Genomic DNA, 15,640 nt, shown 5'->3' with positions numbered 1-15,640 from the left:
GCAGCAGGGCTGAGTTTGTCATTTGTCGCAACTTCTCGGAATATGAAAAGGCAGACTAAGCCCAACCCCGGCACACCGGCTCTGCTACATCTGCCCCGGCACACCGGCTCTGCTACATCAGCCCCTCGCACACTACACCATTCCGCTTCCGACAGGCAGTAGAAGGACATCAGATAGGACCAGGGCAGAGGACCACAAGGAACAGGATGCAGAGGAGGAGGATGATGGACACAAGGGCGACTTGCAGAGGGATGGGGGCATAGCTGACGGATGGAGACATAGAGGGGCAGCTTGGCAGGTGCGACCGTCCCCTCCTCTACGTCTCTCTGCTCGGGGCCTGGAGCAAAGAAAAGGAGAAAAGAAAAAAAAAATCACTTCACAAGGAGAGAGGAGGGGGAGATCCATCATGTCCTCCTGCCTCCTCCCTCCCTCCGCACTCACCCTCTTCCAATCCCGCAGCCAATAACGGAGCGAGCCGCACCATCCGCAGTGCCGTATATAAGTGTGCAGAGGGGGATCAGACCGTTCACATGAAGGGAGAGCAAGGTGACGCTACTTTGGGATTAAAACGAATCACATCAGACTCTTCCCTCTTCCCTTTCTCTCAATCCCTGTCTCCAAAATCTCGTGCCCCCCCCCACTTTCCTTTTCATTCCAGACAAAGACCCCCCCCTCACCCCAATCAGCCTGCACAGCACTTTTTTTTTCTTGCCTTATCGAGACCATTTTTTTTTCTATCTATAGATATATCTATTTTGGGATCTTTTTCTACCATTTTTGATATAATTTTGGATATTTTTTTTCCCCCTTTTGAGAAGCCGGGGGAATATTTTTCATAGCGCTTGAATTTCTATATAAATAGATATATTTTTTTTAATATTCAGCATTTTTTTTTCTTCACGCTCCGGTTTCTTGTCTCGATCCCGTGACGGCCGCCGGGAGGGGGCAAGGGAGCGGCGGGGTGGGCAGGCGCACCTCGGACGCCAGAACGCTGAGAAAAGGAACCCGACGGCAAGAGAGGCGCAACCGAAAATCGACAGGATCCAACCTACGTTCCCTCAGCATGGTGACTGTAAGTACCGCCATCTTTCTTTTTATCTAGAAAATGTTTAGTGGAGAAAGCGGCGAATTAGGAGGATGATGGGGTGAGGTATGGTTTTTGCGCTGTGCTAGCACAGGAGGAGGAAGAAGAAGAAGATGCCGAGAAAGGTGGAGGGATGGAAAGAGGAATCTCAGGGGAGTCCCAGCTGGGACCAGAAGGCATCTTACAATGCAGCAATGAGGACAGAAAGTGGGGGAGGGAGAAGGAGAGCGCGTGTCCTTGGTGCTCTGAGATACTACGGGATGGATGGATAGATAATAGATAGATAATATATAAGATAGATTTATAGATAGATAATAGATGATAGATGGATCATATAGATAAATAGATAATAGATAATGTAGATAGATAGATAAGATAGATAGATATAATAGATGGATAGATACTAGATAGATGGAATGATAGATAGATAATAGATGTATAATAGATAGATGGATAGATAAATAGATAGATAATATATAAGATAGATAAATAGATAGATAATAGATAATGTAGATAGATAATAGGTAGATGATAGATAGATAGATACCAGATAGATGGAATGATAGATAGATAGATAATAGATAGATGGATAGATAGATAATAGATAGATAGATAATAGATAGATAATATATAAGATAGATAAATAGATATATAATAGATGATAGATGGATAATATAGATAAATAGATAGATAATAGATAATGTAGCTAGATTAGATAGATAGAAGGTAGATAGACTTGGGAAGGATTCAATATGGAAATGCAGACACTGCACAGACTGATACCACCAACACCCTGCCCAGTTGCAGCTGGTACCTACAGGAACATGGGGGTGGGGGTTCTTGAGAACAATAGAAGAGACATGGCAGTCGCTGGGCGTGTGAGCACGCGTGTATGATGGATGTATACAGAAAACACGGATTAGAGTAATTTCCCATATCTTATCAATGTCCATGCCTTGACTAATACATGAATTGGTAATCTATTATATATATCCACCACCTGGTCACACAATACTATATCTATGGCCTTGTTTCCCCCTTTACTGTTCTAAGTTTGTGACATCTTGGCCCACACGATACTTTAGTCCGACTTCCTTATATGACCCATTTCCAGAAACCTCCGGCCCCAGGTCATCCTCGCACGTGCCTGGCACGCTCACACGCTGCCTGGTGTATACTGTACGACGTTACATATGGCGTCACATAGTATTATCTGACGCATTACTCCTGCCTCGCACGTGTCACATGTTCTATCTATCTATTCATCTATCTATCTATTCATCTACCTACACTATAAAAGTGGAACAGCACAAAACTGCTTATTAGTGGGGGCCAGGCCTCCAAAGCAAAAAAAGTCCAATACTTGCCCCAAGTTTGAATAGTATTAAAAAATGAAGGCCGCACTCCTTGTTCTATGTTGTGAAAAGAGTAGAAGGTTTATTCACACCACCATGTCTGAGCGACGGTTCGGCTCACACTGAGCCTTTCTCAAGCCTTTCTTTTATTACTATTCATCCATCTATCTATTTTCTATCTATCCATCTATCTATTGACTATCTATTATCTATCTATTTAACTATTATCTATCTCTATCTATTATCTATATATCTATCAATTATCTATATACCTATCTATTATCTATATCTATCATCTATCTATATAACTATTATCTATCTATTACCCATCTATCTATCTCTTTATTTATCTGTGGTTTTGGTTGTCCGACACTTCCGGCGTCCCTCCCTGTGACAGTCCACCTTAGGTTACATGCTGCCAGTGCCCGCGTCGGTGCCATGCATTCCTCTTCCAAGGCTCCATTCTGTAAGGACCCTCGCTCTCACTCCATCCTCCTCCTCCCTGTTTTCTCTGCATTATCCTTCCCTTCCTAGCCCTTTCTCTGTCACACACAATCCATCCTCTGTCTGCCACGCTCAGTTTTCACACTCAAACCCAGGACCTACAGATGGAGCAGATCTGAATTTGTCATTTAACCCTTCAGCGACACATCGCTCATGGAACACGAGATCTCTGAATGTATTCGGTGAAGCTGAAGACCTGGGTGACAAAACAATGAAAGATGGTTTTACAATGGGTTGTGCAAAATGGTAAACTCAGCCCTGCTGCATCTGACCAGCTTGGCTCTGCTAGAGTTGACAGAGCGGCTAGTGGGGAGATATACTGTATTCTAGAATCGTACGGCACAGCTCTGCAGGCCAACACATGTGGGCCTCGTATACCCAGTGCAGAGATTTATAGATCAAGATGCTGTATATATGCGGAACTGAACATATGGAAATGTTGCTTATGTGCTGCAGTTTAGAACATGGACCTTACATTTCAATAGAGGAGTCGAGTGACGGTGATATTGACAGGGAGATAGATGAAAGAGACCATAATGACATTTGGAGAGGCGATGGAAGGAAGGGACGTATACCCAAGATGGAAGCAGATTGATGAGGAGGAAATTTCTGAGACAAAGATGAGAATGGAAGACCGTGGTCTGTAGGTGGCGGCTGTCACCATGATACATTGGGCTAGGAAAAGGGTCTCATAGGCTGGATTAGCGGTAGATGGAGGGGACGTAGTTATGGGTATAAAAGGGAATCTATCATGAGGTGCAGCAGGATGTGGAGTAGGAGGGGGGAAGATACTGAGGGGAAGAATGGAGGTGGATGCTAAGAGGAAGCGACGATGATGTGAAGGACATTGTGAAGGAGAAAAGATCAAACTCAGTATTGTTGTCAGTGGTTCCAGGTCAATCTTTGAGGGTTTTGGCCAAGGTAAAATAACAATTTATATAAACACAGATTGAAAGCTTTGTGTGGTACAGGCTCACCTGAAGATCTGTAAGATAAAGGATAAATGTAAAATTAGATAAATCTAAAACAATAAGGGGGCTAATAACATGTGGACTTTATATAAATGTTACAGCAGTGTTTCAAAAGCCATGTCGCAAAGCCCCTCGGCCCTGCCATATATGTACCTGCTTGTAGAGATGAAGGTAGCACCCATTGCCATTCTACTTAAAGTACAAATTCCTGGAAGAGAACTACATGTTCCATTAACTTTATATCTCCAGAAGTTCTGGGAATCAAAAAAACAATATGATAGACAAGTAATAAACTAGTATCAGAAAAGAAAAATGGAAAGTTGTTAGGTCCCGCTATGGGTGTATAATACACCCCTGGTTTTAAAAATGTTTTTAAGTTCTTGAATATCAGACGTGGGTGATCTTAAAATAACATACACTTACAAGACAATTTTTCATGCCAGAACATAGCAGTGGCACTGATCTGAAGATATCAGACCTGATATGACATATACAGTATCTTATTCTGTCACCATTTTCTGGAAATGTAGCTTTTATTATGATTATGTTTCTTAAAGTTTCTGATAAGAATACAATATTTAAATGGTGTTACTACAATGTACACCACCTTCTCCCCACCATGTAAGTATATAGAACCCGCTGAATACATGGATACACTAAATGATGGCATGGTGGCAGGAACTGAAGCAAACCTCTGTGAATGAGTATGTGTTTGTCAACTCTGATTATACTAATGACCAATGAGCATCCCTCAAAATAAATTAAGACCACAGTAGCATATGAGTGATAACTCTCCATGTAGAATATGGACACTTATTTTTATGTGTTGCATATGAATGTACAGCAGTGGGAATTTTGCAAGCGTGTCGTGGCCACAATGAATGGACCTGTTTCTGTTTACTATGTGAATTTACAGGCATCAAACTAGTAGACAACAACCATTAGATCTTCTAATTAAGCAATTAGGCCACAAATTGTTACTTTACAGCAGGGCTTCAAAGGGCCCACAATTATAAAAGAAGAACCAAATGAGCAACTTTAGTGGAGTGGCTTTGCTTGGACTAATTAGCATTATTTTCCCAGTAATGAGGACTGAGAGCAATGAATTAAAAAAGACTTTACACCATAGTGAAGTGACCTGTGACTATCACTGTGAGCCGCCCTGTCAGCCATGCCATCACTTCACAGTATAAATGGTCTATGGACCTCGACCAGACAACAGTCTTGCAGATAGTCCTTGTGCTCATTATACTCATATGGCTGCCATTACTGGCTGGGTAATGATTAACACTAATACAATACTCCATAACTTCATTGTTGGTCTCCAACACTAGGACCATTGGGAAACCTTGATCTACCGAATCATATTCTGACTTTCATCCTAGCTCCTTGAGTAGATTTTCCATTTTCAATATTCCAGGAAGGCTTTGGTTTCATATTCTTCAGAGTTTTTTCATCATTGACCTTAGTGGCAAGTCAGGTAATCAACATTCATCTGTCATTATTAAAGATTGTAGGCCAACACAGCTCCAAATTCTCAAATACCCTTGAGGTTGTTTTTTAGCTTGTTTGTGCATCACTTGGTGGGTGCTTTCACCTTCTCCTCCATTCTATCACGTCCTTGGTGATCTTCATTCAAGCTCATTTCATTAATGAATAAGTCTGACCATCTGATGGGTTTTGACAACTTGGAATATATATCAATTTAGTTGATGAGAAGTCCAAAATATTACTGTTATGACTCACCTAGCTGTAAGTCATGGCGAGAAGCACGGACCAGAGACATTAATGCGGCCATGTTAGTTAGGCCGGATGCTGCGTAGAACTGCAAGGATCAGTAGAGTTGGATATTCTACATGTCAAGTGGATCAGAGGAACTGGATGTGATGGAGAGAACATGAATCAGTAGAGTTGGATCTGCTAGACAGTATGTGTAATAGCAGAGCTGTACAAGATAGACGGCACATGGAACAGCGAGGATTAATAGATAAGGAGATGTGGACAGGCTCCTTGGATAATACAGCTGAGTATACAGACAGCACCTCAGATCGGCTGGGAAATGTACTTTGTCAAGGACCTTGGTATAGCAGAGACGAGTGTGCAGACAGCACCTTAGAACAGAGTCATGTAGACAGAAAGGTACTTTGATGCAGCAGGACCAACCTGTTGCACACAAGTTAAGAGACAGCTGGACGCCAGAGAAGGAAAAGGCGCAGACCGATGTTGGAGTTGGAGTGAATAAGTGACCTTCCGTTTCGAGATAATGATGATCATCCATGTAGTCGCTGACCTGCATTCTACCTCTACAATAGAAGTAAAAAGTAGTCAATGTACTGTAGAAGGTCTTCTCAGAAGTTGTATAAAAAGGACACTGCTAGACCTTATGACTATCCATGTAACTTTCCAATTTTGGGGTAAAGTTCAAACCCTATTTGGAACTCAATAAAGTGTTCCCCTATTGTTATCATAAATCTGCCAAAATTCTAGTGGGTTATGTTGTATCTTTGACAAACGTTATTCTACCCTTCTTCAGAAAAGTTACAACTTTAAGTCGTATCCATCCTTTCAGATGTCTTTTTAGAATAAGTTGCACTATATGTGTACATTCCGTAAATACTATTTCATTGTATGAGTTGGATCCTACTTTTCCCCAATTTTTCCCTGTCTAAGGCCGGGGTCAGACTTGCTTGTGCAATGCAAAAAAATCACGCGAGTCTCTCGCATCAATACTCGGCACTCGACCGGAGTGTGCGGCTGCATAGAAATACATGCAGCCACACACTCCGGTCCTGAGTGCCGGCGGCAGTGCCGGGTATTGATGCGAGAGACTTGCGCGAGTTTATCGCTTTGCACACGCAAGTCTGACCCCGGCTTTACTCAAATTTTCAGTTGTATCTGAGCTGGTGGGTAGACACTAGCTGCTTTGATGCCTTCCAAACACAGCATGCACAGGCATGAGCAATTTCTTCTCTCCTGTATCTATGTAGCACGGAGGACATTCACAGCAGTACTGAGCAGTGTAGCTGAGAATCCAGCACTGGGGTGGATGTAGAACATTTACCATAAAGTGATCTCAATGTGTCTGTGCCTCTTTCTTTTAACCTGTTCCTCACTCTCCCATACCTATTTTCCATAGACTTCAATAGGCAGCTGTAATTTAATCATCCTTCAAGAACTGACAGTTCTTCCTGTTTTAACGAAGACTGATACTCAGTTTTTTCAGAGTGAATGACGTGTTCAGGAGGCAGGGGAGGAGAAAAAGTGGTTCAGAGGGAGGAGCAGAATCTTTGATTATATATATATATATATATATATATATATATACACACACACGTGGTCAAAATTGTTGGTTCCCCCCGCTTAATTACAGAAAAACCCACACTGGTCATAGAAATAACTTGAATCTGACAAAAGTAATTTTAAATAAAAAATTTAAGAAAATGAACAAATGAATGTCAGACATTGCTTTTCAGCCATGCTTCCACAGAATTTAAAAAAAAATAAAACTCATGAAATAGGCCTGGACAGAATTGATGGTACCCTTAACTTAATATTTTGTAGCACAACCTTTTGAGGCAATCCCTGCAATCAAATGATTCCTGTAACTGTCACTGAGACTTCTGCACCTCTCGACATGTATTTTTGCCCACTCCTGAAGAGCAAACTTCTCCAGATGCAGAAAAGCAGCCCCAGAACATAACAGGGCCTCCTTCATGTTTCACAGTAGGGACTGTGTTCTTTTCTTGTTATGCTTCATTTTTCCGTTTGTGAACATAAAGCTGATGTGCCCTGCCAAAAAGTTTCATTTTTGTCTCATCCGTCCATAGGACATTCTCCCAGAAGCTTTGTGGCTTGTCAACATGTAGTTTGGCAAATTCCAGTCTGGCTTTTTTATTATTTCTTTTTCAATAATGGTGTCCTCCTTGGTTGTCTCCCATGAAGGCCACTTTGGCTCATACAACGACGGATGGTGCGATCTGACATTGATGTGCCTTGAGCTTGAAGTTCACCTCTAATCTGTTTAGAAGTTTTTCTGGGCTCTTTTGTTACCATTCATATTATCCGTCTCTTTGATTTGTCATCAATTTTCCTCCTGCGGCCACGTCCAGGGAGGTTGGCTACAGTCCCATGGAGCTTACATTTCTAAATAATATGTGTCACTGTAGTCACAGGAACATCAAGCTACTTGGAGATGGTCTTATAACTTTTACCTGTAACATGTTTGTCTATCATTTTCTTTCTAATCTCCTGAGACAACTCTTTCCTTCGCTTCCTCTGGTCCATGTTGAGTGTGATACACACCATGTCACCAAACAGCACATTGAGTGTCTGTAGCCTCTATACAGGCCACTCACTGATTCCAGGATTGTAGACACCTGTGATGCTAATTAGTGGACACGCCGCGATGTAACACGTCCCTTTTGTCACAATATTTTCAGGGGAACCATCATTTCTGTCCAGGCCTATTTCATGAGCTTTATTTTTTTGTTAATTCTGTAGAAGCATAGCTGAAAAGCAATGTCTGACTTTCATTTGTTCATTCTAAAAGATTTTTGATTTATTATTACTTTTATCAGTTTCAAGTTATTTCTGTCACCATTGTGGGTTTTTCTGTCATTAAACGAGGGGAACCAACAATTTTGACCGTGTGTGTGTATATATATATATATATATATACACACTTATACTATTGATTGAAGTGACTTTTCAACATGGCCATACTGACTGAGAAAGGTCTGGTTCAATTTCCTCAGCCTCGGAAGTATAGCCATAGGGCAGAAGTACCCATCCCGTGGTTTGGCTTGTCGACCCCTTCTGTGTGGCTCGTGGATATTTGCTAGATCGGCACATTATCGTTGGTACACCAGACAAACTAGAGTAGAAGGACGTGAAATAGAGGACAAGTCATGCAAAGGCGGCCTTCTACTTGTTGGTGACATATCTCTTAGCTCGGGGCTGTCCCGGCCACCTCCTCTTCCTCCTATCTTGAGCAGTCTTCCTCATCACTTCAGGTCTCCTGGCCACATCTCGGCTGCCTGCTCCATATTGAACACTTCTCTGGTACAAGGAATGAGTATGCACAATACCAGGCTCCCCAATGCTCCTCAAAATCTATCCTCTTCCACATTTTCCACCACCACCAGTTATTAAAGTGAGAGGAAGGCAGGCCATAAGAGTGTGCATTTTACGTAATTACCATTAAATAATTATTCTGCCTCCACTCACTTCTGTATTAGGAGGTGCATCACAGTATCAAAGGTGAGAGGTCCTGGTGCCCCTGCAGCTCCCGTGATACCTGCTCGTGGTGCACCTGTCCCTATATGTGTACCACTGGCAGGTATCACACAGGTACGAGGATTAGAAGAGGACAAGTGAGCCAGAATAACCTTTTAAGAACCGGTTATCGGACATTGGTCGAAATATGGCTTCTATGACTTCTTTCCATAGATTGTGGCTTGTGGCCATCTCTCAAAGCTGAATGTGGCTCTCAAATTTAAACAGGTTGGGTTAACTGCTATAATGGGTGCAGTGAAGTCCAAAGGGGTCTCAGATATGTGGAGGAGGGTCCAAAGTGAAAAATGGCAAAATCACTAATGGGGAAAAAATGGTTGCATTTTGGAGTTGAGAGAAGGTGTAAGAGAGAACTGTCGAATACTGCTTACTTTTTTGGCATCTCATGGCGGTCTTCTAAGGGTGCATATGTTGATACCTATGGTTCATGTATTGGATGTCGTATATTTTGACGTAATTGCACCAGTTTTATTTTAGGTATGATGAAGAGACTGAGGTGCGGGGGTTGTGGGGTAGGTATCTTTGTGGCTGCGCCTCATCCAGGCGGCAGCGGTGACAGGCGCCTCTCCTGCAGTCATTATCCTTCTGCTTGTGCGCTTTGTTCAGATCTGCTCCGACCCCTCCTCGCTGTCTCCTCTCTATTCAGAGATGCCTACACAGGAGGAAGAGGAGAGCGTCTATTTTTGTAAGATGATTTTATACACCTGGGCTATTTTTATACTGTGCATTCACCTGAAAGACTGAGACTGTGTAGGCTGCAGCGACGCTGTCACCCAGCAGACACACCATCTCATGTGCAGCCGCGATCACTAGTATTTACTAGGACCAATATACACAAAGACCCCCATTCTTCAAAGAGGTTTTTTTATGACGTAAAATTACTTGAAATGTCAAAACATTTTTGCACAACTCAAAGTTCTGAAAATATTTTCATACTCTTAGCTGTGGCGACACAGGGAGTAGCAAAGCCCGCCACTAATATCATCACAACTTGTGCCACAAGGGGGGAGTAGCAATTCTGACCAAAGCGCTGTGAGGTAGCGCTGTCATTCAAGTAGGGGATACTCGCTCAGCAGCCACAAAACCAGATCCGGCACAGATTTTCCATAAACTCATAACAGTCCATGCGGTTTATTCAGCAGCATAAACCCATAGAAGCAACATAAAGCAGCATATAATCAGCACAGCGTCCATTATAGAGCTTCACTCTGGTTATCCTTTAGCATACAGGTTATGCAAATGTCCATTACACAGGCTCTTCAGCCTCAGTGTTATCTCACCCACGTCAGGGTCACTCATAGTTCCTTCACCATCATGCGGCAGGCATCCATTCCCTCCAGGGAAATACTAGGCACGAGCAGCCATTAACACAGCGTTCACTGCTGTCAGAAGGCAGCCCCATCTCACTCAGACGGGACCTTCCACACTGGACCAACCAGGTCCCAGCATTCACCCCATGTGACCTACCCTGGCCACCTTATATGGTCCGTAGCCACGCCCACCGGGTCACATGACTATGACCTCATCACAGGTCCTTCACACACACATATACACTTTACAATAGCGTGATTAAACACACCCCCTGGGTGGGTTTTTGGTAACTAGTTCCTGACACATTGAACCAGCACCTCAGCAGTATCACTGCTGATTAACATACACATAAATCTCCATCTCAAGGCCACCCACCTTGAGATACATAACGGTCATTCAGTATCTTGCCATTCATCCACTCTCCTGGGACATCCATACAGCGCCCCCTAATGGACACAGTGGTCACTACACCACAGCGCATACCAGTGATATGGTCAAATTCATTGAGAAATATGGGCCTCATATTGAAATTGGAGCATCTTACTGCACAGCACTTTTCATTACCACTGCTGCACAAAACAGCCGGAAAAAAATGCTACATCTCCTCCTCACATTACTACTACACCATGACAGGTATACACAGCACAGGTACAGTACACACATCTCCTCCTCATAATACTACTACTACACCATGACAGGTATACACAGCACAGGTACAGTACACACATCTCCTCCTCACACTACTACTACACCATGACAGGTATACACAGCACAGGTACAGTACACACATCTCATAATACTACTACACCATGACAGGTATACACAGCACAGGTACAGTACACACACATCTCCTCCTCACACTACTACACCATGACAGGTATACACAGCACAGGTACAGCACACACATCACCTCCTCATAATACTACTACACCATGACAGGTATACACAGCACAGGTACAGTACACACATCTCCTCCTCACACTACTACTACACCATGACAGGTATACACAGCACAGGTACAGTACACACATCTCCTCCTCACACTACTACTACACCATGACAGGTATACACAGCACAGGTACAGTACACACATCTCCTCCTCATAGTACTACTACACCATGACAGGTATACACAGCACAGGTACAGTACACACATCTCCTCCTCACACTACTACTACACCATGACAGGTATACACAGCACAGGTACAGTACACACATCTCCTCCTCACACTACTACTACACCATGACAGGTATACACAGCACAGGTACAGTACACACATCTCCTCCTCACACTACTACTACACCATGACAGGTATACACAGCACAGGTACAGTACACACATCTCCTCCTCATAATACTACTACACCATGACAGGTATACACAGCACAGGTACAGTACACACATCTCCTCCTCATAATACTACTACACCATGACAGGTATACACAGCACAGGTACAGTACACACATCTCCTCCTCATAATACTACTACACCATGACAGGTATACACAGCACAGGTACAGCACACACATCTCCTCCTCATAATACTACTACACCATGACAGGTATACACAGCACAGGTACAGTACACACATCTCCTCACATTACTACTACACCATGACAGGTATACACAGCACAGATACAGAACACACATCTCCTCACATTACTACTACACCATGACAGGTATACACAGCACAGGTACAGCACACACATCTCCTCCTCATAATACTACTACACCATGACAGGTATACACAGCACAGATACAGAACACACATCTCCTCACATTACTACTACACCATGACAGGTATACACAGCACAGGTGCAGAACACACATCTCCTCCTCATAATACTACTACACCATGACAGGTATACACAGCTCAGGTACAGTACACACATCTCCTCCTCACACTACTACTACACCATGACAGGTATACACAGCACAGGTACAGAACACACATCTCCTCATAATACTACTACACCATGTCAGGTATACACAGCACAGGTACAGTACACACATCTCCTCCTCATAATACTACTACACCATGACAGGTATACACAGCACAGGTACAGCACACACATCTCCTCCTCATAATACTACTACACCATGACAGGTATACACAGCACAGGTACAGTACACACATCTCCTCACATTACTACTACACCATGACAGGTATACACAGCACAGATACAGAACACACATCTCCTCACATTACTACTACACCATGACAGGTATACACAGCACAGGTACAGCACACACATCTCCTCCTCATAATACTGCTACACCATGACAGGTATACACAGCACAGGTACAGTACACACATCTCCTCACATTACTACTACACCATGACAGGTATACACAGCACAGATACAGAACACACATCTCCTCACATTACTACTACACCATGACAGGTATACACAGCACAGGTACAGCACACACATCTCCTCCTCATAATACTACTACACCATGACAGGTATACACAGCACAGGTGCAGAACACACATCTCCTCCTCATAATACTACTACACCATGTCAGGTATACACAGCACAGGTACAGTACACAGATCTCCTCCTCATAATACTACTACACCATGACAGGTATACACAGCACAGGTACAGAACACACATCTCCTCATAATACTACTACACCATGACAGGTATACACAGCACAGGTACAGTACACACATCTCCTCATAATACTACTACACCATGACAGGTATACACAGCACAGGTACAGTACACACATCTCCTCCTCATAATACTACTACACCATGACAGGTATACACAGCACAGGTACAGCACACACATCTCCTCACACTACTACTACACCATGACAGGTATACACAGCACAGGTACAGTACACACACCTCCTCCTCATAATACTACTACACCATGACAGGTATACACAGCACAGATACAGAACACACATCTCCTCACATTACTACTACACCATGACAGGTATACACAGCACAGGTACAGTACACACATCTCCTCCTCATAATACTACTACACCATGACAGGTATACACAGCACAGGTACAGTACACACATCTCCTCCTCACACTACTACTACACCATGACAGGTATACACAGCACAGGTACAGTACACACATCTCCTCCTCACACTACTACTACACCATGACAGGTATACACAGCACAGGTACAGAACACGCATCTCCTCCTCACACTACTACACAATGACCGGTATACACAGCTCAGGTACAGTACACACATCTCCTCCTCACACTACTACTACACCATGACAGGTATACACAGCACAGGTACAGTACACACATCTCCTCATAATACTACTACTACACCATGACAGGTATACACAGCTCAGGTACAGTACACACATCTCCTCCTCACACTACTACACCATGACAGGTATACACAGCTCAGGTACAGTACACACATCTCCTCCTCACACTACTACTACACCATGACAGGTATACACAGCACAGGTACAGTACACACATCTCCTCATAATACTACTACACCATGTCAGGTATACACAGCTCAGGTACAGTACACACATCTCCTCCTCACACTACTACTACACCATGACAGGTATACACAGCACAGGTACAGTACACACATCTCCTCCTCACACTACTACTACACCATGACAGGTATACACAGCTCAGGTACAGTACACACATCTCCTCCTCACACTACTACACCATGACAGGTATACACAGCTCAGGTACAGTACACACATCTCCTCCTCACACTACTACTACACCATGACAGGTATACACAGCTCAGGTACAGTACACACATCTCCTCCTCACACTACTACTACACCATGACAGGTATACACAGCTCAGGTACAGTACACACATCTCCTCCTCACACTACTACACCATGACAGGTATACACAGCTCAGGTACAGTACACACATCTCCTCCTCACACTACTACTACACCATGACAGGTATACACAGCTCAGGTACAGTACACACATCTCCTCCTCACACTACTACTACACCATGACAGGTATACACAGCTCAGGTACAGTACACACATCTCCTCCTCACACTACTACACCATGACAGGTATACACAGCACAGGTACAGTACACACATCTCCTCATAATACTACACCATGTCAGGTATACACAGCACAGGTACAGTACACACATCTCCTCCTCATAATACTACTACACCATGACAGGTATACACAGCACAGGTACAGAACACACATCTCCTCATAATACTACTACACCATGACAGGTATACACCTGGGCATGGGACTATGGGATGGCGGATATGTATGATGGGTATATGGGCATGGGACTATGGGATGGCGGATATGTATGATGGGTATATGGGCATGGGACTATGGGATGGCGGATATGTATGATGGGTATATGGGCACGGGACTATGGGATGGAAAATATGTATGATGGGTATATGGGCGCGGGACTATGGGATGGCGGATATGTACAGTGGGGAAAAAAAGTATTTAGTCAGTCAGCAATAGTGCAAGTTCCACCACTTAAAAAGATGAGAGGCGTCTGTAATTTACATCATAGGTAGACCTCAACTATGGGAGACAAACTGAGAAAAAAAAATCCAGAAAATCACATTGTCTGTTTTTTTTCATTTTATTTGCATATTATGGTGGAAAATAAGTATTTGGTCAGAAGCAAAATTTCATCTCAATACTTTGTGATATATCCTTTGTTGGCAATGACAGAGGTCAAACGTTTTCTGTAAGTCTTCACAAGGTTGCCACACACTGTTGTTGGTATGTTGACCCATTCCTCCATGCAGATCTTCTCTAGAGCAGTGATGTTTTTGGCTTTTCGCTTGGCAACACGGACTTTCAACTCCCTCCAAAGGTTTTCTATAGGGTTGAGATCTGGAGACTGGCTAGGCCACTCCAGGACCTTGAAATGCTTCTTACGAAGCCACTCCTTCGTTGTCCTGGCGGTGTGCTTTGGATCATTGTCATGTTGAAAGACCCAGCCACGTTTCATCTTCAATGCCCTTGCTGATGGAAGGAGGTTTGCACTCAAAATCTCACGATACATGGCCCCATTCATTCTTTCATGTACCCGGATCAGTCGTCCTGGCCCCTTTGCAGAGAAACAGCCCCAAAGCATGATGTTTCCACCACCATGCTTTAC

The 15,640-nt window shown here is 43.4% G+C and overlaps 1 protein-coding gene across 5 annotated transcripts in view; it reads left to right on the top strand.

Moving 5' to 3' along the window:
- Positions 1-503: 503 nt before the first annotated feature.
- The window catches only part of ELAVL3 (ELAV like RNA binding protein 3), a 153,760-nt gene continuing 138,623 nt past the window's right edge, over positions 504-15,640 (top strand). For 2 of the 5 annotated variants that reach the window (XM_073587451.1, XM_073587449.1), the window contains exon 1: positions 505-1,072. In XM_073587451.1, coding sequence (XP_073443552.1) covers positions 1,064-1,072 — 9 coding nt within the window. In that variant the 5' untranslated portion in view covers positions 505-1,063. Of the gene's footprint in view, positions 1,073-15,640 lie in introns of all 5 variants that reach the window. The other 3 variants (XM_073587454.1, XM_073587453.1, XM_073587450.1) reach the window with 2 other exon arrangements.

Source organism: Dendrobates tinctorius, unplaced genomic scaffold, assembly GCF_039654945.1.
Source record: "Dendrobates tinctorius isolate UK_male_01 unplaced genomic scaffold, ASM3965494v1 ptg000099l, whole genome shotgun sequence".
Lineage (NCBI taxonomy): Eukaryota > Metazoa > Chordata > Amphibia > Anura > Dendrobatidae > Dendrobates > Dendrobates tinctorius.
This window is presented reverse-complemented; position numbering and strand designations above follow the sequence as displayed.